General features: G+C 39.7%; 2 protein-coding genes across 3 annotated transcripts; one reads left to right on the forward strand and one right to left on the reverse strand.

Annotated features, from left to right (window-relative positions):
- LOC145509430 (uncharacterized) lies at positions 1-5319 on the reverse strand. Its single transcript, XM_081498052.1, has 3 exons — positions 5153-5319; positions 4108-5097; positions 1-191 (listed from the first exon to the last, which is right to left on the reverse strand). Exons 1-2 carry the CDS (start codon positions 5317-5319, stop codon positions 4452-4454), a joined length of 813 nt encoding a protein of 270 aa, XP_081354178.1. The 3' UTR covers positions 1-191; positions 4108-4451.
- Positions 5117-26903, forward strand: OSGIN2 (oxidative stress induced growth inhibitor family member 2). Of its 2 annotated transcripts, none has more exons than XM_081496843.1 (6): positions 5117-5361; positions 14808-14962; positions 15841-16996; positions 17565-17756; positions 20097-20188; positions 25014-26903. In XM_081496843.1, exons 3-6 carry the CDS (start codon positions 16892-16894, stop codon positions 26041-26043), a joined length of 1419 nt encoding a protein of 472 aa, XP_081352969.1. In that variant the 5' UTR covers positions 5117-5361; positions 14808-14962; positions 15841-16891; the 3' UTR covers positions 26044-26903. The 2 variants fall into 2 exon arrangements, with proteins under 2 accessions (XP_081352969.1, XP_081352968.1); XM_081496842.1 differs by having other exon boundaries at positions 16860-16996.
- Positions 26904-27109: the final 206 nt, after the last annotated feature.

Consider the following 27109-nt stretch of genomic DNA (forward strand, 5'->3'; position numbering starts at 1 on the left):
ATTTTTATTTCTTATTTCAACTATAAGTAGTATCTCTTCACTTAGTCAAATAAAAATATTGTATCCCATACTGCACTCTTCGTCTGCTTCGTCTGTTTTGTTCTCTTTTACTTCATCATGGATAACATTTATAATCTCATTTGTAGCCATAGTTAAGGGAGTCTTGCTTCATCTACAGGTGAACTGTAACTCTGAAAATCAGTCAACAATGCATATGTTATATCTACCCAGACAAGTTGTAGTCTATGACTACACATTTTTTTTAATACTTTTGCCTTACACACCCACCTCTACTAGACTTCTGCCTTTTTACTTTTCTTGAATGGTCTATTTTTATGGCATCATTAGTATAAGGTCCTCGCTGAATTAGTTCTATTGTTAATAGAGCCAACCGGCTCCAATCTCTTGGACAGTTCCCTTGTTTTGCCAGTCAACATTCTCAAGTAACATCCTTAAAAAAGAGGATTGGGGCATGCAAGTCTCAGTTGATGTCTAGTTTTTTCATTCTGCCTTCGTATTTTGTCAGTAGATTGACTTGGTATAGAATTCTAAGGTCAAAGTCATTTCCCTGACTCAGGAAAGGAGAACTTTGCGGAAATTGCTTATTTCCTAATATCCAGTCCCGTTGCTGAGAAGTCTATTCCCAGTCTGATTCTCACTCTCTATGGAAGACCCTCATTATCTCTCTGGACCCTTTCAGGATCTTCTTTCTTCTTGCTATCCTTAAATCATGTATGCCTACCTGTAGACTTTTTCTTTTCTCCTGCCCAGTGCTCAGGAATCATATACATTTGCAGATTCATGTCTCCCTTTAGCTCTGAACTTTCTTACTTATGTTTCATTCAATCATTTTTTTCTGTTTATTCTAAAAACTTTTGATGCTGTAAACCTCAGTTAATTCTGTATGAATTATCTTTCTTGACATATTTTGTCTCTGACTACTGTTCAGTACTGTCCACCTTTAACTAAGTGGAAGGAGGGCTTCCCAGGTGGCACAGTAGTAAAGAATCTGCCTGCTAAATGCAGGTTCCATCCTTATGTCAGGAAGATCCTCTGGAGAAGGAAATGGCAACCCACTCCAGTATTCCTGCCTGGGAAATCCCATGGAAAAAGCAGCCTGGCAGGTTAGTCTATGAGACTGTTAAAGGGTCAGACACAGCTTATCAACTAAACAACAGCCCCAAGGATGCAAGAGGGGTACACGGGGGAAATCGTGTCTTCTCAACAGTGAACTTCTCTTACAATGTGATTTGGGCTACTTTTCTCATAATTCTACCTATGTGTCTTCAGCTCTCCTATGACTCTGCAATATCCTGTAAAAATTCTTCTCATCCTTAAGAGTGATTCTTAAGAGCTAGAATGAATTTTATGAGTTCTGTTCTCTACAACTGAATGTAACTGCTACAACAGTCACAAAAATAAATTGTATTTTTAGCAAACAGCCTTCTTGGTATAGAATTTTCTAATCCCCTGAGTTCAAACTGCAGGAACAAACTTCATCTTAAGTCCTCAGCATCAGTAAGTCCCCAATTTCCTGTGTAGTCAGGGAAGCATTTTTTTTAAAAACTGCCATCTATATAGAGAATGGTGAAAGTCGATCAGTTGTGTCTGACTCTTTGTGACTCCATGAACTATCCATGGAATTCTCCAGGCCAGAATACTGGAGTGGGTAACCTTTCCCTTCTCCATGGGATCTTCCCAACCCAGGAGTTGAACCCAGGTCTCCCACATTGCAGGCGGATTCTTTACCAGCTGAGCCACAAGGAAAACCCAGACAGAGAATGGAGTTGATGAGGATTCCAAATTGACAGCTAAACAGAGGTATTCTCTGTACTAAAAAGTATCAGTGAGCTTGAGGATAAAGAAATCTGAAAGGTATCTGAACTTGGCAGAGTTTCTGTAAAGGAGGAACTGTTTTTCTAGAATATCTTCTAGACCCCTCTGAGTGTTACACTACCAAGCATATGATATGATCCATTGACAAGAAAGCTATGACAAGACTAGACAGCATATTAAAAAGCAGAGACATCACTTTGCCAACAAAGGACTGTATAGTCAAAGCTATGGTTTTTCTAGTAGTCATGTATGGATGTGAAAGCTGGACCATAAAGAAGGCTGAGTGCTAAGCAAGTGATATTTTTGAATTGTGGTGCTGGAGAAGACTCTTGAGAGTCCCATGGATTGCAGGGAGATCAAACCAGTCCATCTTAAAGGAAATCAACCCTGAATATTTATTAGAAGGACTGATGTGAAGCTGAAGCTCCAACACTTTGGCCACCTGATGCAAAGAACTGACTCACAGGAAAAGACCCTGATGCTCAGACAGACTGAGGGCAGGATGAGAAGAGGGCGACAGGATGAGCTGGTTGGATGGCATCACCGACTCAGTGGACATGAGTCTTAGCAAACTCTGAGAGATAGTGAGGGACAGGGAAGATTGGCGTGCCTCAGTCCGTGGGGTTGCAGAGTCGGACACAAGTTGGTGACTAAACAACAACTGACAGGTTTACCTAGTACATGAAATGCAACAGTTTATTTTGAATAATTTCTATTCAATTTTTTTGTTTGCTTCTAGAAAATGTAAAAACATACTAGCTTTGTCAGCTCAGGCTCCGTAAATGCCACACTGTGGGTGGCTGCAACAACAGACATTTATTTTCTCACAATTCTGGAGGCTGAAAGGTCTGAGATCAAGAAGCCTACTCACTCGGTTCCTGCTGAGAGCTCTCTTGCTGGCTTGCCCCCCTTTCCTGCATCCTCATCTGGCTGAATGAGAGCTCCTCTTCTTAGGTACAAACCCATCTGGATTAGGGGGCCACACTCATGACCTCAGTTAACCTCAGTTACCTCTTTTCAGGCCCTACTTCCAGATACGTCACATTAGGGCAAATACGTCCTGGAATTTTGATTTTAGAAAATGTGAAAGTATTTTTTATAATAATGAAAAAGAACATTTCCTCAGTGATTAACACGAGCCAGGCCCTGTGGGAAGTGCCTTATAAGTATTTGTGAATTTAATTCTTACAACCGACAAACTAAGTATTATCTCACTTTACAGATGCAGAACCAAAGCCCAGAGATGCTAAGGAACTTGCCCAAGATCACACTGCCAGCACAGTGACGATTCCAATACACACAGTCCTTTTAACTATTATACTGTAATCTAATCCATGTTGCTGTTTAGTGACTAAATTGTATCCAACTCTTTGCAAACCCAGGGACAATAGCTTGCTAGGCTCCTCTGTTCTTGGGATTTTCCAGGCAAGAATTCCGAAGTGGGTTGCCATTTTCTTCTCCAGGGGCTCTTCCTGACCCAGGAATCAAATATGCGTCTCCTGCTTGGCACACAGATTCCATAATTTAATGTATAAAATACTGGTATATTATATACCAATAAGGAGGGTTTGGCAAGCCCAGAAGGTACCACTGACTGGAATGGATGCCGGTGGGAGATGAGTTCCATCCTAAATGTGCGACTACACCTGCTGAAGGAGGATGAGAGTCTACCATGCAGATGTGGGAGTTTGGGATTACATACCAATTTATACTCTCACCAGCAGTATCTGAGTCTGTAGCCCCACAACCTCATCAAACCAGAATTTTATATTTAAATAGGACCTCACCTACAATTTTGAAAAACAAAAACTCTGATGTGCCCTATTTGCTAAAAGAAAAATCCTCTATGTAATTATTGTGACCTGGTTTAATCATTAGCCCTTATCAAGTGTAAACCATGATAGCAAGTTACCAAGGTTTAAATACAAGCCTGATTAAGGCTAAAATTTGATATGTCCACTTTATTATTTCACCTGAAGATACTGCAAGAAAACTCGAAGTGAAAAAGGCATAAAGAAAAGAAAAAATTATACAAAAGTATTCATAAACCTTCATATTTCAATTCTCAGGATTGGCATGGCTTTTACAAATTTAGCTCTTTAAAAGGATAATGTGACTGTCAACAGAAGTTATGCTTCACGTTCTGAAACACTAAAGTAAAAATAAACAGTAAAATGAATATATATATTTGAATATTATCTGAGATTATATAATCCTGGAGGGAGGCCAAGTCCTAAAATTTCCTTTTAAGCGCCACAGACTCTAAAATACCTGCTAAGTCCAGGTTTGTTCATGACGACATTCGGCAAAAATTGAGAACTTAAAAGTATTTAAAAACAGAAACTTCTGCGTCCAAGATTTTAACAGCAAAAATATTCAGCACTTTTTGGGAGGAGGGATCGAAAGACATCTCCCGTGTAATAGTACATGCAATCAAGCACTTGGCCCAGGTTTCCCCCCGTCTTCATTTCTTGAAAATACCGAACACGGGACACTCCTTACTCGGTACCTCTCTGAACAATTTCTTGCGTTACAATCACTAGGAGGGACCGAAATAAAACACACCGAGTCCCTGAATCTGGGGCAGGGCCGAGCACCTGGAGTTTTTGGCAGCATCACCCCTTACTTAAGGAAGGGGGACCTCGGCGCGGACGCCCGACGGCCCCCACCAGAACCCGGGGTTGGGGGCCCGGGGCCCGCCGTTCGCCGAGCTCTCCCAGGCGACCGTGAGGCCGGGTCCAGAGCGAAATGAGCGCGCCCGGCAGCTCCGGGTGGCTCGGCCCGGGCCCGGCGCGAGGAAAAGCGCTTGAAAGAAAAAGATTAAAAAGCGGTTTTCGTGGAGCGGGAATGGGTGCGCGGTGTCCCCGGGCGCCCTCGGCGAGAGGACGGCGCGGCCTGACTGCAGACGCCGGGGCGCACCGGCCGCAGAGGCCGCGAGGCCCCGCGGCGCTTCCTGCGGACCGGCCCGCCGCCGGGGCGAGCAGCGCCCGCTCTTCCCCGGCAACCGGCCCCGGGCGCCCCCTCACAGCCGCGCCCGCCCAGCCGGCCGGACGCCAGGAGGGCGGCCGCGGGGCCCGCGCCTCAGCGCAGCCCCAGCCGCCCCAGCGCGTCGTCAGGCCCGGCCCCCGGCCTGCCCCGGGCGCGGCTGCGCCAATCGCGGGCCTCGCCCGCCGCCGCACCTGCGAGGAGGAGCCCGCCGGCCTCCGCCGCCGTCGCCGCGCGCCCGCCCCGCGTCCCGCCCCCACAGCGGCGCCCCGAGACCTAGGCCGCCCGCGGGCCCGGAGCGGAAGCGGCTCCTCTGGGGCGGGCCGCGGGCCGCCGCCGCCTCAGAGCCCGGCCGCTGTCGCGCCGCAGCTTCCGGCGGCCGCGACCACGGCGAGGCGCGGGGCGCCCCGAGGACCCCCGCGACCCGGCGGGCGCCCGCACGGGCCACCCCGTCGCGGGAGGCGGCCGCGCTCGGGCGCCCGGGGCGCCGCCACCCATGCCCGTGTGGTGCTGCCGCTGCTCGCTGGCCTCTCACTTCAGGTGACTTCTCGGGCGGGGGCGGGTGGGGTGCCGCCGGGCCGGGCCGCGCGGGCGGGAACCCGGGGACGACTCTGAGGTGGACGCCGAGGCCGCCCGGCTCGGCCGCTGCGCCCCCGGCTCCCGTCCGGCCGCGTCTCCCGCCTCGGCTCCTCGGGCCCCCCGGCGTCCCCTCCTCCTCGCCCTGGGCCGTGCGGGTCCCAGGACGGCGCGGCCCCGAGCCGGGCGGCCACTGTGAACCGAGATTAACAAGAGAGAGAAGTTGTAGTGAAGGCTTCTGAGGTTACCCCCCCCCCACCCCGACATCTTAAACATTTTTTTTTTTTTACTGTAAAAAAACTCATAACCTAAGTTCCTGGGTTGAAGGGAGGCAAGGAGTTAATGTTTCAAATGTGATACTCTCGGTATACAAATAGATTTCTGACTTTTAAGATGTTAGTCCCTGTAAGTCACGTGTATCATAGAAATCGGAAACATGTGAAATGATTCGTGACCTACATTATGGGGACCGTTTTTAGGGCTGATACAGATGAGAAGTTTTAAAATGAAACAGAATGCACGAGGTCTAGCCCAGTTGGCCAATGTCTCATCAGTTATAGAAAGACCAAAAACAACTTGGAACTGGTTTAACCTTGTCGTGAAGACAAGTTAAATTTAACGAAGACGTTCATAAAATGCTTTGCTTTATATAGACGGAAATATGCTAGAATGATGATAAGCAAAACTTCTTTTGTAAAATATGAGATTCTGATCGCGTTCTTTAGTTGGGGTGCATATATGGACTTGAGATGGATCATGAACTTGGATGTAAAGAATGGTATCAGGCATTTTCACTCAACTTTAACCAAAATCTATGTTCTTCAATTGTGAACATAAGCAGTAAATCACAGTAGTATTTGTGACTTGGTCATCAGTAGAAATCACAGATGTTTTCATACCACACTGGTTGTTGCAGATACCTAGAAATACTGTTTATTTCTTCAAGATTACAGTAGTTATTTTGCATCACTGTACTGGTTATTTAATATAGTGGAGGAGTACATAAGGACATATTCCAAGGTTACTTTTTAGTTTCCTTGTAAATCCTATTATGGGTTTAATAATAATATTCAAAGAAGAGGTCCAGAGGCTTCACCAAATTGCAAAAGTTGGGTGTTAGGCACAGAGAAAACTCAGAATTCCTGTTGTAATAGCACAGTAATCCAGGTTTGCCCACCTTCTCAGTGAGTTTTGTAGGAGTCTCTAAATTCTGGATATTAGAAACTACTTTATGTAATAAACTGCTGAATTTTAAATGCTAGGCAGATTTGTTACCTACCTAGCAGTGATTTGAGAGTATCAGATACCCTTTGGAGAACTCTAGAAAACAAGTTCTCCTAGTGAAAACTTGTTAGACTGAAGCGCCTGAGAAAATAATATGCCCTTTAGAAGGCACTGTCCAAAAACCTTTTGACACCTTTTAATACGGTTGAATTCTAAGGACATGGTGTGGGATTCATAGCCGTTCAACTAACTCTAGGTAGTGGATATCATATGCTTACCTCTTTGGACAGGAATTTGGAGGAGGAGATGAAAACCAGGTATTTGCTGTAGTTTCATCTTGAGAGATAAAAGAAAACAAGCCTGCTAGCCGAAGGATAAAAATTGTGGTTGATAAACCATATTTTCATTGCATAAACAGCTCTCTTATATAAAATTTTTAAAAGAAAATATTTACTATTTAAAACATTTCCTTAGGAAAAGGTTTATAATTTACTAATACTTTTTTTTGCGGGGAGCAATTTCATTAGGGATGCATTTTAAAACCAATTGTGATAACGTCTACATTTTGGATTTTGTCTTTTATCTGAAAGGATAAGGACTGTGAGAAAGCTGTCTCCTAACTTTCGGAGGAAGAAAACTTCCATACTTACTGTTCTGGAAGATAAAGAGTAGGTTCATTTGTGACTTTAGAACCTTCTTTTGGGCTTCCCTAGTGGCTCAGATGGTAAAGATTCTGCCTGCAATGCAGGAGCCCCTGGGTTCGATCCCTGGTTGGGAAAGATCCCCTCGAAAAAGGAATGGCTACCCACTCTAGTATTTTTGCCTGGAGAATTCTGAACAGAGGAGCTTGGTGAGCTACAGTCTGTGGGGTTGCAAAGAGTTGGACACAACTGAGCGACTAACATGTAGCAGTTTTTCTTACGGTAGTATCAGTTTGGTAACAATCTAAGCTTATGCTTCCAAAGATTAAACTCAGGTAGTAAAGCATTTGATTTTAGTTTGAATGATCATTTAGAAAAGTATTGCTACATGTGAGAAAAGTCTTTTGTTATTCAAACATTATAGCTGTGCCATCCTTTTAATTTGTTTTGAGACTTTGGATCATAATGTTTCAAAAACAACACATAGAAGTCATGTAAAACCATCTTAAATTTCAAATAGTCGTCTAACTTGATGCCTAACAATAGGGTAACTATTTTTGGATAAAGTGCTGTTCTTTACTGTTTCCTAAAATTTAATTATATTTTCTAACTTACTGCCCCGAATAAAAGAAAAGCAGATATTTTTATTACTCAAAATAAGTATTTGTTTTGAACAGAACAGACACTTAGCAAATTGGATATCTAAAGTGGAAATTTTCACTGTTCTTAGACCGTGATATGGTATGCATATACTGTAAAATATGTTCAGAAATACTACGTTTATAGTTTAGATTCTGAATTTTTTACAAAGAATACTTACTAATAGGCCTTTGTTCTGTTGCTTTATGTAAATTCAGTGAACCTTATTTTCATTGCATCTCTTGATTTAGTTTTTCATGCCTGTGTTAAACCAGTATTTATCAAGCACCATGAAAGTTTATTACAAATAGTTTATACCAATATTATGGATTAGGTACACAAGGGTTAAACTTATGACCAATGGTAGAAAATCAGAACAAATCACCTGTACTCAGTGGAGAATTAAGAGAAGTTAAAACTTTGGCTCCACATATTCTACTTGAGTCTTGGGAGAGGCTAGTATCAAATTGCTTGAGGCCCACACACACATAAAACCTACTAGACCTAATAAATGAATTCGGGGATATTACAGAATCCAAGATCAACATACAATAATCAGTTATATTTCTATATGCTAACAGTGAACAATCTGACAATGAAATTAACAATCCAGTTTATACTAGCATCAAAGAGATTGAAATATTTAGAAATTAGAAGAAATGTGAAACTTGTACACTGAAAGGTAGAAAACATCACTGAGAAGAATAAAAGGCTTAAATAAATGATAAAGAATCCCATGTTCATGGGTTGAAAAGCTTAGTGTTGTTAAGATGGCAATATTCCTTGAATTTATATACAAATTCAATGTAATCCTGTCAAAATCCTAGCTACCTTTTTTTTTTCTTCCTGGATATTGATGGAAAGACTCTAAAGCTCACATGGAATTACAGGGAACCCAGAATAGCCAAGACATTCTTGAGAAAAGAACAAAGTTGGAGGATTCACACTTGCTAATGTCACAAGTTACTACAAAGAAACAGTAATCAAGATAGTATGATGTGGGCATAAAGGTAAACATGGATCAGTAGAGTAGAACTTAGAGTCCAGAAACAATTCCCTTCATTTGTGTTAAACTGGCTTCTGTGGGATCCCAAGACAAATGGAAATAACAGTGTTTTCAACAAATGAGGCCAGGACAGATGACTGTCCGCACGCAGAAGGGTGAAGTGCGCTGCTGCATCATACCGTGTAAAAAATGAACTCAGAGTAGATGAAAGATGTCAGTTTAAAAACCAAAACTGTACAACTCATAGAAGAGAACAGGTTTGTGATCTTAGATTAGGCAGAGCTTTCTTAGATATGACACCAAAAGTACAGCAACAACAACAACAAAAATAGACTAGATCAAAAATTAAAACTTGTGATTGAAAAGACAGTATAAAGAAAGTGAAAAGACAACTCACGAAATGGGAGAAAATATTTACAAATCGTATGTCCAGAATATATGAACAGTATTGAAAACTCAACAATAAAAACAACAGCCCAGTTGGACAGTGGGCAAGTAATTAGAATTACTCTCTAAAGAAGAAATGGGAATGGCCAATATGCACATGAAAAGATGCTTAATTAACATCAGTTGTCGTTGAGAAATGCTAATCAAAACTGCACTGACATGCTACTTTACAGCTACTAAGATAGCTAAAATAAAAAACACAAAAAATCACATGCTGGTGAGGAGGTGGAGACGTTGGAACCTGCATATCACTGGTGGGAGTATAAGATGGTGCACACTTGGGAAACGCTCTGCCGATTCTTCAAGATGTTAAACATAGGGGCCAGCCGTTGCGTGCACTTCTCAGGACATACCTGAGAGAAATAACATATGTTCATATAAAGATTTATACACAAATGTTCATAGCATGTTTGTAATAGCTAAAAAGTGGAAATCATCCAGATACTCATCAGCTCATGAATGAATAAGCAAAATGTGTTGTATCTAAACAGTGGAATATTATTTGGGCCTGCAAAGGAACGAAGTACCAATACATCCTACAACATGGGTGAACCTTGCAGTCATGCTAAGTGGAAGAAGCCAGATACAAAAGGCCACATAATGCATGAGGGGTTCCATTTGTTTGAAATTTCTGGCATAGGCACGTGCAGTAGATAGTAAATTAGTGGCTGCCAGTGGCTGGGGGGAGGGAAGAATGAGCACTGAGTGCTAATGAGTGCAGTGTATACTTTAGGGATGGTGAAATTTCTCTGGAGTTATTGGTAATGATTGCAAAACCTTGAGACTATACTTAGAACCCTGAATTGTACACTTTAAAAGAGTGAATTTTGGACTTTTTTCCTGGTGGTCCATTGGTTAAGAATATGCATTTAGTACAGAAGGCACAGGTTCGATCCCTGTTAGGGAACTACCATCCACATGCTGTATCACTTGGCAGAAAATAAAAGGGTGAAGTTTGTGATATTTGTGAATTATATCTCATTAAAGGTCTTAAAAATGTATTTCCAAGTTTCCTCTATTTCCATTCAGTTCAGTCGCTCAGTTGTGTCTGACTCTTTGTGACCCCATGGACTGCAGCAAACCAAGCTTCCCTGTCCTTCACTATCTCCTGGAGTTTGTTCAAACTCATGTCCGTTGAGTTGATAATGTCATCCAACCATCTCATCCTTTTTTCGCCTCCTTTTCACCCTGCCCTCAATCTTGCCCAGCATCAGGATCTTTTCCAGTGAGTCAGCTCTTGACATGAGGTGGCCAAAGTATTGGAGTTCACCTTCAGCATCAGTCCATCCAATGAATATTCAAGGTTCATTTCCTTTCGATTGACTGGTTTGATCTTGCTTGATCCCCTTGATAAGGGGACTCTCAAAAGTCTTCTCCAGCACCACAATTCAAAAGCATCAGTTCTTTGGTGCTCAGCCTTCTTTATGGTCCAACTTTTATATCTGTACATGACTCCTGGAAAAACCATAGCTTTGATTATACAGACCTTTGTGGGCAAAATGGTGTTTCTGCTTTTTAACACGCTGTCTAGGTTTGTCACAGCTTTTCTTCCAAGCAGCAAACATCTTTGAATTTCACTGCAGTCTCCATCTGCAGTGATTTTGGAACCTAAACAAATAAATTCTGTCAGTGTTTCCATTTTTTCCTCATCTATTTGCCGTGAAATGGCGAGGCCAGGTGCCCTGATCTTTATTTGCTGAATGTTGAGTTTTAAGCCGGCTTTTTCACTTTCCTCTTTCACCTTCATCAAGAGGCTCTTAAGTTCCTCTTCAGTTCTGCCACTGTGGTGATATCATCTGCATATTTGGAGTTACTGATATTTCTCCCAGCACTCCTCATTCCAGCTTGTGATTCATCCAGCCCAGCATTTCACAAGGTGTACTCTGCATGTAAGTTAAATAAGCAGGATGACAATAGATAGCCTTGATAGTTCCCTATTTTGAACTAGTTTGTTGTTCCATGTCCAGTTCTAACTGTTGCTTCTTGACCTGCATACAGATTTCTCAGGAGGCAGGTAAGGTGGTTCGGTATTGCCATTTCTTTAAAAATTTTCCACAGTTCGTTGTGATCCACAGTCAAAGGCTTTAGCACAATGAAACAGAAGTAAATGTTCTGAAATTCACTTGCTTTTTCTGTGATCCATTGGTTGTTGGCAATTTGATCTCTGCTTCCTCTGCCTTTTCTAAATCCAGCTTGTACATCTGAAAGTTTTCTGTTCACATACTGTTGAAGCCTAACTTGAAGGATTTTGAACATTACCTTTCTAACATAAAATGAGTGCAATTGTGCAATAGTTTGAACATTCTTTGGCATTGCCCTTCCTTGGGATTGGAATGAAAACTGACCTTTTCCAGTCCTGTGGCCACTCCGAGTTTTCCAAGTTTGCTGACATTTTGAGTGCAGCACTTTAACTGAGTCATCTTTTAGGATTTTAAATAGCTCAGCGGGATTTCCATCACCTCCACTAGCTTTGTTTGTAGTAATGCTTCCTAAAACACACTTGACTTCCCACTCCAGGATGTCTGGCTCTAGGTGAGTGACCACACTATTGTGCTTGTCGTGGTCACTAAGACCTTTTTTGTACAGTTCTTCTGTGTATTCTTGCCACTTCTTAATCTCTTCTGCTTCTGTTAGGTCCATACCATTTCTGTCCTTTGTTGTGCCCATCCTCGCATGAAATGTTCCCTTGCTATCCTTAATTTTCTTGAAGAGATCTCTAGTCTTTCCCATTCTATCGTTTTCCTCTATTTCTTTGCATTGTTCCCTTAAGAAGGCTTTCTTATCTCTCCTTGTTATTCTTTGAAACTCTGCATTCAGATTGGTATACCTTTTCTTTGATCCCCCAAATTGTATGTAATTATTTTATATTGTTAATCATGTTTCCATTTTGTCTTGCAACTCTTTTATTTTTTGTCTTTCTATTGATTGTGAAAACTGATTTATATCTTTTACTGTTGTGATTATGTAACTGTTACTCACTTAATAACATTGTATCATGATTGGTCAACAGAAAATTGATAGAATTCTATATCATCAAACCTACCATTTAATGGAAAAACTTGTAATCACTTTTTAAAATCCAAATGCATATCAGAGTTATCTTGGAATTTTTTGAAAAATACAAATGCCCAGATATTGCTTTTTTCTCCAAAGCCCCAGATATATTTCTGATAAGTAGCTTTGTTTAAAAATTACTGGACTATATGATGATCTTTTATTTTTATCTAGTTTGATTCACTTATATTTCATATTCACTTCTCCCATGATTGCATTTAGTTTGTTTTCCAGTTTCTCCATTCCATCTTTTTTTTTTGTAATGTTTTTTCTCAAACCTTTATCAAGCATAGTAGAAAATCTTTTAAATAGTATGTAATATATATATTTGAAAACAACATGAATTTTTGCTAACTGAAAAATTTATGACATTTTGATTCCACTTGTTTGACTTAGTGTGAATAGAATGCTAGAGTTCTAATTTTAAAGAAATAGATATGCGAAAAGCCCCAAAGGTGAACTGTATAGCACAAGGAACTATAGTGACTGTCTTGTAACAAGCTGTAATAGAAAATAATCTCAAAACTAATTTATGTGTATATGCAAACTGAATGACTCTCCACCAGAAACATTGTAAGTCAAGAATACGTCAATAAAGTATATATATTAAAAAAGAGTCATCCAAAGGAAGCTGAGGAACCTGTCCTTGACACACATTTAGGAGAAGTAGGAGGGACAAGCCCAAGTATAATTCACATGTTGAGTTCAGTCGTCAAGCAAGAAGTTGTCAAGCAGAAGGCAAGACAGCTAGTACATCTGGGTCTGATCAATGGCAGGAGATGAAATGATCTGAAAAGGATGGCTGATCTTAAGTTGCTTCTTCCAGGGGCAGCCTTGCAGTGTGAGGAGTAGCCATATTAAATGAAGTCTGTTTTGGCCAAAATGGGCCAGTGTATTGAAGAGAAGTCCAATTATTGGGGGAAGGAAAGCTGTCAGTGTATCCTGGGGAACTCTGCCCTTTCCAAGGGTAGTTTGGGAAATTGGAGGGTTATAGGAAGGAGAAATTATTGCCTAATTTCCATTTGTCTTCCTCGCCTAGGACCAGTGAGTCTGGTGAAATAACTGATCGATTCCTATGTTTGTCATTTGGGGAATAGTAATAACCACACTCACCCACTAGTCGGTACTCAGGTTAATATTTTCAGATAATTGGCCTGTTTCTGACTATATAAAAAGGAAGAATAACTCAGGAATTCTATTTTGAACTAATCGCTCGTATAATGCACAACATTAACTGTGCTCAGAGGATACTCTGTTTATTGCATGAGCATGTCAGAATGCCAAAACTAGTTTCTAGGGAGGCAGTTGGGAAAGAATGTAGTTTGGAAATCAACATTAAGATCTTTGCACTTTTCAGTACCTCTGAGAATAAGATGTATAAACCTTATTTTTTAGCCAAAACGCACAATTTCTAATATATAAGTTTGGTAATCTTCCTTGTAATACTATATGTAGCTATCTTGCTCCACATGAAAAGTGGAAGTGTTAGTTGTTCAGTTGTGTCCAACTCTTTGTGACCCCTTGGACTGTAGCCCACCAGGCTCCTCTATCCATGGACTTATCCAGACAAGAATACTAGAGTGGATTGCCATTCCCTTTTCCAGGGGATCTTCCCAACTCAGGGATCAAACCTGGGTCTCCCACATTGCAGGTAGATTCTTTACTGTCTGAGCTATCAGGGAAGCCCATATGTATATACTGCCTCTAATGCACACACCTTTTTATTAATGAGGAAAAAAAAGTAAAGGAGACACTTGCCAGTCCTACGAGATCTCAGAGAATGTAAAAATGCCCAATACAGTCCTGTGTCTTTGGTCATTAAAAATAGCCTCTTATTTAAAACCTGCCTTCAAGTCACTGAAGAGACAGCAGCTACAGTCAGCCCTCCATATCCACAGGTTGTACATCCACAGGTTCAACCAACTGCAGCTGGGAAATATCTGGAAAAGAAAAAATTCCAAAAAGCAAAATTTGAATTTGCTGCATGAAGACAACTACATATATAGCATTTATATTGCATTAGGTGATACAATTAATCTAGAGACAGTTTAGATTCTGTGGGTGGGTGTAGGTAGAGTATATGCAAATAATATACCATTTTATAAAAGGGACTTAAGGATCCATGGATTTTGGTGTTTGGGGGTTGGGGATGGGGTTCTGGAACCAGCCCCCATTGGAAGGCAAGGGACCACTGTATCTAGGATTTCTGACAAAATGGTGTACATTGACATGTAGCTAAGTTAATTTGAAAGCATTAATCAGAAGAATTTCCTTTTCTCCTTTTATGGAACTATTGAATATTTTGTGGCCTAAATAAAAACTGGATAGAGACAGATTTTTATAAAGGCTATATTGACTATATATCTGTTGTTTTTTGTTCCATGTTTTTCTTTTAAAAGCAACTACAGTGGCACTGAAACTGAAGGAGAGATTTTTAATTCATTAGTGCAATATTTTGGTGATAATTTGGGGCGGAAAGTTAAAACTATGCCATTAGTTGAAGAAACTTCTTTACTTGAAGATTCATCAGTGACTTTGCCTATGGTAGTAATAGGTAAGTTTTGTTGCCTTTTATCTCTTAAAATTACAGTTATGATCCTTCCTACTTTTATAAGTGTATGGTTATATATAGCACAAATTCTTAGGATTGTATTGAAGAGTATTCTTAGGTTGCCCGATAACCAATAACCAAGTCTTTGGAGAGAGGAACTGGTTTATCTGACATTAGATTCTGTACTAGAGTGAAACATGTTTTCATCCAAGGGCTGAGATTGCTCTTTTATTTTAAAAATCAGTAGTCTGTCAGTTATGTTACTTACATGACAGTGTCATGGTCAGGATGATAATGTTATTAGAACCCTGTACAGAGGGCTTCTATGTACATTATTGAATTGTACTTTACGATCCGATAGCACTCTGATACTGTAAAGTATGGACAGACAGGGAAATTCAGTAGTTGAGTAACTTGTGTAAGTTAGTAGTTAGTGCTCAGTAAAGAACATTATAGTACTCTACAGTTATGTTTACAGTATTTTAACCACCTATTACTATTATATATCCATCCACCTCAATAGATAGGTATATAAGATATTAAAAATTAAGCTGCTAATAAAACCTGATTACTTCAGAATTATATAATTTTATGATTTTGTTTTATTGCATATATTTAAATACCTGTTATGTATTAGGTTCACCAAAAAGTTCAATCAGATTTTTCCAGAAGATGATGCAAAAAAACCTGAACAAAACTTTTGGCAAACCCAGTATGTCTCTCAGTTATCTGCAACTCTTTGCAACCCCAGGGACTGTAGCCCACTAGGCTCCTCTCTGTCCAGGGGATTTTCCAGTCAAGAAGACTGGAGTCGGTTGCCATTTCCTTCTCCAGGGGATCTTTCTGACCCACGAATCAAACCCACGTCTCCTGCATTGCAGGCAAATTTGTTGCTGAGCCATTGGAGAGACTCATTAATGTGGACAAGTACTCTGGTGTGAAGCCAAGCCAAAGGAAGGAATTACGGGACATAATGGACCTTGATGGCATACAACTTCCTTAGTTTCTTTGGTGGCCTGTTTCAAAGTTAATGCAGAGGAAAGTTCTGCCCTCTGTCTGGCCTATGGACATCTCTCCCTAGGAGATGTAAAAATGAAAGAAAGAGAGGAAGCAAGGTAGTTCTGAACTAGGTTTCCCTGTAAGGGAGCCGATAGAACGTCGGCAGCAGTCCACGCTGGAACCCAAGCCTCCTGCTACACTCCCCACGCATATCCAAAACTGGTTCTCCATGCTGGATGGCTTGCAGAACGTGGGGAGCACTTGATAGTCAGAACCAAACGGTGACAGGCTTTAGAATAGATTGGTTAATATAATGAAGACTGTGTTACGAAAAGTCATTTGAATGTAAAATGTGAAATGATTTGGAGTAGGTGAATCTTGAAGAGGAACAAGAAGAGATTTTTGTCTTCTGAGTGAGAGTATATGAATGATAATGGCTATAACAGCTGAATGGATATAGGGGACAAAAGAGGTTTAGAACTGTAATCTAATTAACTCAGGATTTTGCTAGTAAGTATACTTTGAGGAGGAATGAGGTTTAAAGGAGAGGGCACCAAAAATGGAGGAAGTCATGAATTTGCTTTTGAACACAGTTATTAGCCGTCCAGTCAGGTGCAGTGAAGAAGTGGCATATGGAAATATGGGATACATTTTGATAGTAAGAGGTCAGCCTAGAAGTCTGATTTTGAGGTTAGTAGCATAGAGAGTTCAAGCTGTGAGTAGGTGAGATTCCCTGAAGAAAACAGGAGAGAAAGTAAAAGTCTTCTCTTGCGAACACCTGGTTTTAAGAATTTAGGGAAGGAAGCATTGATGGAGGAGAAAAGCCATCTGTGAAATGGAAAAGCCAAAGAACGTGAGTATTGAGATTAATGATACACCCCTCTCCACTTTTTAAAACTAGGAAATGGCCCCTCAGGAATCTGCCTTTCTTACATGCTGTCAGGCTACAGACCGTATTTATCATCAGAAGCAATCCATCCAAATACAATCTTACACAGTAAATTAGAGGAAGCAAGACATCTCTCCATTGTTGATCAGGTATTACTTTTTACATGTCAGTCCTTTTCAATTTTTTATACAGAGACAAGGTTAATTTTCTGCTACATGAGCATTGTATTTCTTAGCTGAAAATCTTTCCTTTTAAATAACACTTCCTAACATTTTAATTTTAGATTTGTAAATATATTTTGCTGAGTTAACTTCCATTTATTTTCCTGAATTAATTAGAGCAGAATTTCCCAAATTACACCCTGATGGAGTTTAATAGGTGCTTTATGCTCAGATAAGTTTTGGAAATGCTGCTTTTTATTATTAAAGTGTCAGGGTAGATATATTAAGGCATACTGCCATATTAAAGCCATCTTCAAATTTTGTAGTAAAACGATCTGATTAGCTTTTTGAAACCAACCATTTCCAATATTTATTTGACCTGAGAATCTATTAAGATCTCTAAGGAACATCAGTGTTTTGTTGCATGTTGTCTGTAAAATGCTGGATTAGTGTAATGGTTTTCACTATTATGTTAGCTGGAGTTTTTTTGTTTGTTTTTTCCAAACTCTATCTGCCTTTTTTATGTCTTTTTTTTTTTTTTTTTTAACTTATTTAGGACTTAGAATATTTGTCTGAGGGCCTTGAGGGCCGATCATCCAATCCAGTCGCAGTACTTTTCGACACACTTCTTCATCCAGATGCGGACTTTGGGTATGATTACCCATCTGTTCTGCACTGGAAGTTAGAACAGCATCATTATATCCCTCACTTAGTTCTTGGTAAAGGCCCACCTGGTGGAGCTTGGCACGTGAGTATATCTTTCTTAGTATTTTAGTGAGTGTGTTATTTTGTATGACGTCTTGATAAGACCATTTTGATTCTTAAACATTATGATACAGAGTTATGTGTGATGATTACCACATCTTTATCCGAGAATTTTAATGTGTTCAGTTAAATCCAAGTTAATTGCTAGTAGAAATTAAGCCAAATTTGATTACTGATAGTGTCTTAGAACTTCACTTTCACTTTTCCCTTTCATTCATTGGAGAAGGAAATGGCAACCCACTCCAGTGTTCTTGCCTGGAGAATCCCGGGGACGGCGGAGCCTGGTGGGCTGCCGTCTATGGGGTCGCACAGAGTCGGACACGACTGAAGCAACTTAGCAGCAGCAGCAGCAGCAGCAGTGTCTTAGAATAACTGTTTCTCTAAGCATTATATCGAGACTATTTCAAGAATGTTTTGGATAGTAACTGTTTACTTGTTGTGGACTTTACAAAATCTCACACAGTGTTTCATACTGCTACCTATTATTTCCCTACATTTTCAAGAGCTTAAATGGAAAGATGTAAAAGAAAAAATTGTATTTGTCTGCTTGGGCTGCTAAAACAAAAATACCATAGAGTGAGTGGCTTAAAAACACACATTTTGAAGGTTGTAAAATCCAGGACCGTGGTGCCAGATGACCCAGTCTGGGGCGAGGGCTCCTCTGCTGGCCTGCAAACAGCTGCTCCCTTGCATATCCTCATGCAGCAAAGAGAGTGTAAACTCTTCTTGTAAAGTCACTAATCCTGTTAGGAGGGCGTCAGCCTCATGACCTCATCTAGCCCTAATTACCTTCCAAAAGCCCCATCTCCAGATACTATCACACGTGGGGTTAGGGTTTTAGCACATGGATTTGGGGGGATGATACAGTTCAGTCCATAGCAAAAGTTAAACCTCAAAACTGACCGACAACAAAGAGCCAGCCTGTTTCATTAGCAGGCAGCAGCTAAGAATTATTTTTTACTCCTGTGTTCTCAGCAGTTAGTATAGTGTCTGGCATATGGTAAGTACCCATTTGTTGTACAAATAAATGTTAAATAATATTTGCTATGTTATGAAATACAGACTTCATGGGAATTTTAACATTTAATATGAAATCTTGAGTATAAATTTCAGTTGGATATTGCTGTATTAGTGCAATGTTATATGACTGAAGGTTTACATTATCAAACAACTGTTTTAGAATATTTGTAGATGACATATATCACTTTTTAAAATCTTAATTACCTTTATGGTAATGGATCGTGACTATCAAAATATCTATGCCTTTTAGCTTACATGTTTATGTTTGCTCTGTTAATAAGTAGCATTCTTAATAAAACTGCATCAATTGAAACAGCCTTGATACATTTTTTAAGTTTTAGGCTACATTCTATAAATTCCCAAGTTTTTATTGTACTTGTTTGTTTTCTCCTTAGAAAAATGTGCAGGCAATAATTCATCTTTTCTCCCACTTACATATCAGGTTAAAGTATGGATAAGCCTTGATTACTAGAAATGTATTTGAATCATTGGTAACGTGAAATATACCTGAAACGTGGTTCTGACCCTAGTATCAGGCCCAGCCTGCTTCAAAGCAGTGGCAGCCTTATTCATTGTCTTCCTGGAGTGATTTTGTACTGTCACAAATAGTAAGACTTTATAAGCCATAGTGCATAGTAAGCGCTCTATAAATGTTAGCCAGTAATAATAATAATGACTCCCATTCCCAAACAGGGAAAGGATTCAGATTGGGGGAGAAAAAAAAGCACAACTTACAAGAGTTGGTTGAAAGAGATCATTGAGGTCATTGGGAAAGGTGCTTGTGGCCCTTGGGGTTTTCTTGCTTTGTGCTAAGCAAAATAGAAATAAGTAGGGCAAGCTCAAAGGGGTTCACTTCCTTAAAGGCAGCTTTAGCTTCAGCAGTGAGTCTGTTCTTAATCAGACAGAACCACTTGCTTATTTCCCTGACTTCTTAAGTGTTAGGAATTAACTTTTTCCCTTTTGTTTAAAGTGTGAAAATAACTGATTTGCTCCTCTAACACTATATTCTGCATCTAATTAAGTTTTATAGGGCAAAGCTGTCATTATGTAGGCATCAGGTAATGTTGTAAATCTGATTTATAAATGTATAACTATATGAAAGCAGTAGAGACACTACCAAATGTTGAAAGTATTTGAAAGTTGATTGGAATAAATTTCAAGAGGTAATTTAAAGACCATTTAGGACTTCTTTGAGCTCTCCTTATCCAGACTTAAGAGTAAATGAGATGGGTTTGGTTTAAAAAAAAAAGACCATGTTACTCATAAAATGTGTTTTTTGCTTATACATTTTTTATTCACATAGAATATGGAAGGCTCAATGTTGACAATCAGCTTTGGAAATTGGATGGAGCTACCTGGACTTAAATTTAAAGACTGGGTATCTAGCAAACGAAGGTAAAAATCAAACTATTAAAATTTTGATATACAGTGGGAAAGAGTCTATCAGCAAATTTCAAAATAGTTGTGACCCTGAATTAGATGAATAATATTGACGTTTGTCTCTTTCAAATAAAACCTCCTCGTAGCAGTGGTTATGAGCTAGTTCTATTTAAAGATTTTATAAAACTAAGTACACAGAGGTATGAGCTTGTCTACAGATTGTTACCACAATTTTATCCCACTCTACTGTTAAACCAATCTGTTTAGTTATTTTCTTCTCCACCTACATATCCTTTACTTGTTTACTTATTTTTAAGAATGGATTTGTATAACTTGTTTTTATAAGTGAATAGGTATATCTTCATATATACATATCTCATGTATACATTCCTAAAGTATGCATTTACTTATTTTTATAAATGGATCACTTCATCTAACGCATATCACAGATACATACTTAAAGTATTGAATTTTCAGAGTAGAAGAGTATATATAATGAATAATTTAAAAAGGCAAAAGACGTATACAATCTGGAGAAAAACCAGAGTATACATAATGAATCATTTAGAATGATGGAATAAAATAGGTTCTGTGATGTGATCATCTACTTGGCTATAAAGGTAAATATTTAATAAGAATAGTAAAGCATGAGAATAGAAAATATGAAAATCTCAACTTGAAAGAATACAAGTTTGTTTTGTATTTATTTTGGAGAAAGAATTCAAAGTTGAAAGAAAGAAATTATGAAAAGCCTTTATCATTTTCCAGCCATTTTCATTCCTAGAGATAGGAGTTACCAATACAGAGAATCTACTCTGACTGCTCAGAGAAACAATAAATTAAAACAGGAAGTTACACAAAACCTTTGAAACAGGGCTGTAATGTTCAAATGCTTGACTTCCTGCTGGATAAAAACCATGTTAATCTAGAGTAGTTATCCTTAATTTGAGAAGATTTAAGGAGAGTAAATTTAGATTGGCATGGGTAATTGTAATTAAACCTTTCAGATATTACTTTGGGATTTTTTTTTAACAAGTTTTATTGTATAAGTTTGAAATGTAAAATTGCAAAATCAGGCAAATTATATAAATTCTTGATTTTCATAAAAAAGTGAAATTGGTCAACATATTTTCCCCTTTATGATGCAGGTAAACAAGGGAAAGCTTTATGATTTATACCAGAAGTGTTTGTCCTTCTAAGTTATGTCGTGTTTAAGTAACATGAAAATGACTCTTGTGATAAATATTAGGTTTAGTTCCTGCTCTTACATCGTATTGAGAAGAGTCTTAGACCTCTTGAGATTGATTGCAGGGTTTGAATCCTGACTCTGTAACTTCTAATGTGACCCTGATCAAATAACTTAAAACAGCTATCATTTCATTAGTTATCAATTTCCTAGTTTCCAAAATTGAGGTAATGATAATTATAATTATTACATAGTATTTCTATAAACACTGAGAGTTAATACATTTTGAGTCTTAATTACTATAGGTATTAAACTTTTCACTTATTCCAGTTACACGTCACACTGAGTTATGTGAAATGACTTGGTGGTTTTTGTTTTGTTTTTTGGCCCCACCACATGGCTTGTGGGTTCTTAGGTTTCCAACCAGGGATTGAACCCAAGCTCTTGGCAGTGGAGGTGCAGAGTCCTAACCGTTGGACTACCAGGGAATTCCCTAATTTGGTGTTTTTTCTGCTACTTACCTCTAATTGGGGCACTGTTTAAGGATACTAATGCCCATTGCTTTACCGTTCAAGTGGAAAATAAAAGCTGTATTAATGTGTTTTTTTCATAAAGAGCAGATTATATTTATAGATCTCCTTATGAGTAGGAAGGATGTCGTAGAATTTCAGTGAAAGTGGAGTCGCTCAGTTGTGTCCGACTCTTTGCGACCCCATGGACTGTAGCCCACCAGGCTCCTCCATCCATGGAATTTTCTAGGCAAGAGTACTGGAATGGGTTGCCATTTCCTTCTCCAAGGGATCTTCCCTACCCAGGGATCGAACTCAGGTCTCTCACATTGCGGGCAGACGGTTTACTGTCTGAACCACCAGGGAAGCCCAGAATTTCAGTAGAGCTATTCAAAACCCTAAAGGATGATGCCATCAAGGTGTAGTATTCAATATGTCAGCAAATCTCAAAGACCCAACAGTGACCACAGGCTGGAAAAGGTCAATCCTCATCACAGTTCCCAAGAAGGGCAGTACTAAAGAATGTGCCACCCATTGGACAGTTGCACTCATCTCTCGTGCTAGTAAGTTCAGTTTCAGTCGCTTGGTCGTGTCTGACTCTTTGCAACCCCATGGATCGCAGCACGCCAGGCCTCCCTGTCTATCACCAGCTCCCAGAGCTTGTTCTAACTCATGTCCATTGAGTTAGTGATGCTATCAAACCATCTCATCCTCTGTTGTCCCCTTCTCCTCCTGCTTTCAGTCTTTCCCAGCATCAGGGTCTTTTCCAGTGAATCAGCTCTTTGCATCAGGTGGCCAAAGTATCAGAGTTTCAGCTTCATCCTCAGTCCTTCCAATGAATCTTCAGGACTGATTTCCTTTAGGATGGACTGGTTGGATCTCCTTGCAGTCCAAGGGACTCTCAAGAGTCTTCTCCAACACCACAGTTCAAAAGCATCAATTCTTTGGCACTCAGCTTTCTTTACAGTCCAACTCTCACATCCATACGTGACTACTGGGAAAACCATAGCTTTCTTGACTTACTTGCTAGTAAGGTTACACTTAAAATCTTGCATGCTGGGCTTCACCATTATGTGAACCAAGAACATCCAGATGTCCAAGCTGGGTTTAGAAAAAGGAGAACCAGAGATCGAATTGCCAACATTCGCTGGATCATAAAACAAGGAAATTCCAGAAAAACATCTACCTCTGTTTCATCCACTACACTAAAGTCTTTGACTGTGTGGATCATAACAAACTCGGGAAAGTTCTTAGAGATGGGAATACCCGACTCTTACCTGTCTCCTGAGAAACCTGTATGGGATCAGGAAGCAAGTTAGAATCCTGCATCAAACAACTGATTGCTTCAAGGTTGAGCACTGAGCGCACCATGAGAAATGCTGGACAGGATGAGCATCAAGACAGGCAGGAGAAACATCAACAGCCTTGGATATGCAGATGATGCCACTCTAATGGCAGAAAGTGAAGAGGAACTGAAGAGCCTCTTGATGAGGGTGAAGGAGGAGTGAAAAAGCCAGCTTAAGACTAAATATTATGAAAACTAAGATCATGGCATCCGGCCCCATCACTTCAGAAGCGGAAAAGGTGGAAGTAGTGACAGGTTTCCTCTTGGGCTCTAAAATCACTGCGGATGGTGACTGCAGCCGTGAAATCAGAAGATGATTGCTTCTTGGTGGGAAAGCTATGACAAACCTAGATGATGTGTTGAAAACCAGAGACATTACTCTGCCCACAAAGGTCTGTATAGTCAAGGCTCTGGTCTTCCCAGTGGTCATGTACAGTTGTGAGAGCTAGACCATAAAGAAAGGCAGAATGAAAAAGAATTGATGCTTTTGAACTGTGGTGCTGGAGAAGACTCCTGAGAGTCCCGTGGACAGCAAGGAGATCAAACCAGTCAATCTTAAGGGAAATCAACCCTGAATACATGTTGGAAGGACTGATGCTGAAGCTGAAGCTCCAGTATTTTGGTCATCTGATGCAAACAGCCAAATCTTTGGAAAAGTCCCTGATGCTGGGAAAGATTGAGGGCAGAAGAAGAGGGTGTCAGAGGATAAGATGGCTGGATGGCATCACCAATGCAATGGACTTGAACTTGGGCAAACTAAGGGAGATGGTGAGGGACAGGGAGGCCTGGCATGCTGCAGTCCATGGGGTCGCAAACAGTTGGACACAGCTGGGTGAATGAATAATAAATGAGTAGGAAAATAGAGAAATGTTATCTGCTTAAATGTAGGATGATTTTGTTCAGCCAAAGATCTGAATTATTTTTGGTCATTATGAAAATGAAAAGCAACTTATTAAAAATCGTGTCTAGATACTATCTTTAAGAAGTATATATATTGCAGTCAGACCTGTAATATCTCGATGGTTATAATCTAATTCAGTCTACAGTTGTACAGCATACAGACTGATAGTATAGCTATAGACTGAATTATTTAGATTACAATTGTGAGATAGACTAAAATAGTCTAATTTTCAGGTAACCACATTTTAATCCATTTATTTAATAGAAGTTTATTGACAAAGACAGTTAATCTGAACAGATACTTAGACAAGGCATTCGGGAAAAAAAGATGCTCTAAATACTGTTTCTACCCTCATGGGACTTACTCCATTGATAAAAATATTAGCATTTTAAACATTTATTTTTGGCTGCACTGGGTTGTCTTTGCTGCCCGCAGGCTTTCTCTAGTGCAGTGAGCAAGGGGGCTGCTCTGAGATGCAGAGCATCAGGTTCTCACTGTGGTGGCTTCTCTTGCTGCGGAGCACGGGCTTCAGTGGGTGGGACACGTGGGCTCAGTAGCTGTGGTTCGTGGCTTCTAGAGCGTGGTCTCAGCAGTGGTGGCGCATGGTCTCAGGTGCTCCGTGGCATGTGGAATCTTCCTGGACCAGGGATCAAACCCGCATCCCCTGCATCGGCAGGCGGATTCCTATCCACTGGCCCACCAGGGACGTCCCCTAATTTATTAACGTTTTTAAAGAAAAGGAAAGGCTTGCTTTCTTTGTGAAGTGTTAGGATAAGAGTTAGTTTTAGCTTAGACAATCCAGAGGAATAAAAAGATATGATAGTTGACTAGATGGAGAAGTAGTAATCATGGAAATAAAGTATTATCCTCATAGAATGTTTTTCCTTTTCTTTTCATAGGAACTTAAAAGGGGATCGAGTTATGCCAGAGGAAATAGCTCGCTACTATAAACACTATGTCAAAGTCATGGGTCTTCAGAAGAATTTCAGAGAGAATACTTACATTACTTCTGTATCAAGACTCTACAGAGATCAAGTTGATAATGATGGTCAAGGCAGAAATATCTCAACACAGCATTTACAGATAGAGAAGTCAAAATTTACCAAGAGAAACTGGGAAATCAGGGGTTATCAGCGAGTAGGAGATGGTTCTCATATTCCCTTCTGTCTCTTTGCTGAAAATGTAGCTCTGGCAACTGGAACATTAGACTCTCCTGGCCGTCTGGAAATCGAAGGGGAAGATTTTCCTTTTGTGTTTCATTCAATGCCTGAATTTGGAGCTGCTGTAAGCAAAGGAAAGTTGCGTGGCAAAGTGGATCCAGTGTTAATTGTAGGTTCTGGGCTTACCGCAGCTGATGCAGTACTGTGTGCTTACAACAGTAATGTCCCTGTGATTCATGTATTTCGCAGACGAGTAACTGATCCAGACTTAATTTTCAAGCAGCTTCCCAAAAAGCTTTACCCAGAATACCATAAAGTCTATCATATGATGTGTACTCGGTCATATTCTTTAGACTCAGATCTTTTATCTGATTACATTAGTTTTCCTGAGCACCACGTGCTTGCTTTTAAGTCGGACATGAAATGCATTCTTCAGAATATCTCTGGACTGAAGAAAATATTTAAGCTCTCTGCAGCAGTAGTGTTGATAGGATCTCATCCCAATCTGTCTTTTCTGAAGGAGCAAGGGTGTTACCTGGGCCATAACTCAAGCCTGCCAATCACATGTAAGGGTAATCCTGTGGAAATAGATGTGTATACCTATGAGTGTGTTAAAGAAGCCAACCTTTTTGCATTGGGTCCGTTGGTTGGAGACAATTTTGTTCGATTTTTAAAGGGAGGGGCACTGGGTGTTACACGCTGTTTAGCTGTAAGACAGAAGAAAAAAAAGCATTTATTCGTTGAAAGCGGAGGAGATGGCATGGCATAGAGCAGGTTTACAAGTAATTTATATGGACACTTTACCATTAAAGATTTTTAATAGATTTTACAGTGTACTGGCTTGAATTTTCTGAACTTGAATTAACTAGGAGAGCCTCAAGCTATAGTAACTATTTTTTAAAGTTAACTAGAATTTTTTGTCCTGATTACATTGTAATGTATCAAAGGTGTCAATTGTCAGACAAATAGAAATACTGCCAATCTGATATACTTTAGTTCTCACTAAACTGAAACATTCTTTTCTTCTAAGACTTACTATTTTGTGATCACTGTTGGTTATTTGTGTTTGATTCCAAAGTATAACAGCATTGAATCTGTAAAACCAGTCATTAGGCCAGAGCTTTCCCTCACTTTATATATTGAGTTACCGTGCTGCTCAAAGGGTGGTTCAGAGACAGCATCAGCTTCATTTGTGGCTTGTTAGAAAGGTAGACTCTCAGGCCTCACAACAGACTCACTGAATCAGAAATTGCATCTTAATGAGATCCTCAAGTATGTAGGCTTATTCAAGTTTGATACACACTGGTCTAACAGAAAATGGGATATAAATGTATATATGCTGAGGGTGGGTGGAAATAGAGGGCATAATCAACTCAGGATTTATTTATTTTGAAATTATCAATTGTATTAAGTCTAATTTATTGACAAATATGATGGGATTTAAATTTTTTTATTGTTGAAATCTTGACAGGCAGTTCATATTCTCAGCTTCTAATAAACCATCTAATAATGTTGGCATATATCCAGGAACCTGCCAAGGTAGTTTCTGGAGCTATATTCTCTAGTCAACTAGCATAACCCTTAAACGAATTTGCAATTCAATAAATTTTGAATGGAACTAACTACTTATTTCTGTGTGAACACTGAGTTAATTTCTGTCACTGAAACGTAAAGATATTTGGGTGTAAGTACTTTTAATATTGCAATACTTTTTGAGTATTACTAGAATTATTTTTATCAGAATTATCAAAGGTTAAAATATAGAAAGTTAAAACCTGTCTTTCCTGTTCTGAAGATGGTTACTTTGAAATTCTTCATTGGAGATGACATAGCAT

This window comes from Giraffa tippelskirchi, chromosome 6 (assembly GCF_054371585.1).
Source record: "Giraffa tippelskirchi isolate mGirTip1 chromosome 6, T2T-mGirTip1v1.2.pri, whole genome shotgun sequence".
Classification (NCBI taxonomy): domain Eukaryota; kingdom Metazoa; phylum Chordata; class Mammalia; order Artiodactyla; family Giraffidae; genus Giraffa; species Giraffa tippelskirchi.

Excerpts from the sequence above, each read along its gene's own strand:
- OSGIN2 (XM_081496842.1), top strand. The coding sequence starts at position 5,318 with ATGCCCGTGTGGTGCTGCCGCTGCTCGCTGGCCTCTCACTTCAG. Across the intron at positions 5,362-14,807 it reads TCGCTGGCCTCTCACTTCAG|CAACTACAGTGGCACTGAAA; the intron begins GTGACTTCTCGG and ends TTCTTTTAAAAG. Across the intron at positions 20,189-25,013 it reads TGGGTATCTAGCAAACGAAG|GAACTTAAAAGGGGATCGAG; the intron begins GTAAAAATCAAA and ends TTCTTTTCATAG.
- LOC145509430 (XM_081498052.1), bottom strand. The coding sequence starts at position 5,319 with ATGGGTGGCGGCGCCCCGGGCGCCCGAGCGCGGCCGCCTCCCGCGACG. Across the intron at positions 5,098-5,152 it reads CGGGCTCTGAGGCGGCGGCG|GTCTCGGGGCGCCGCTGTGG; the intron begins GCCCGCGGCCCG and ends CGGGCGGCCTAG.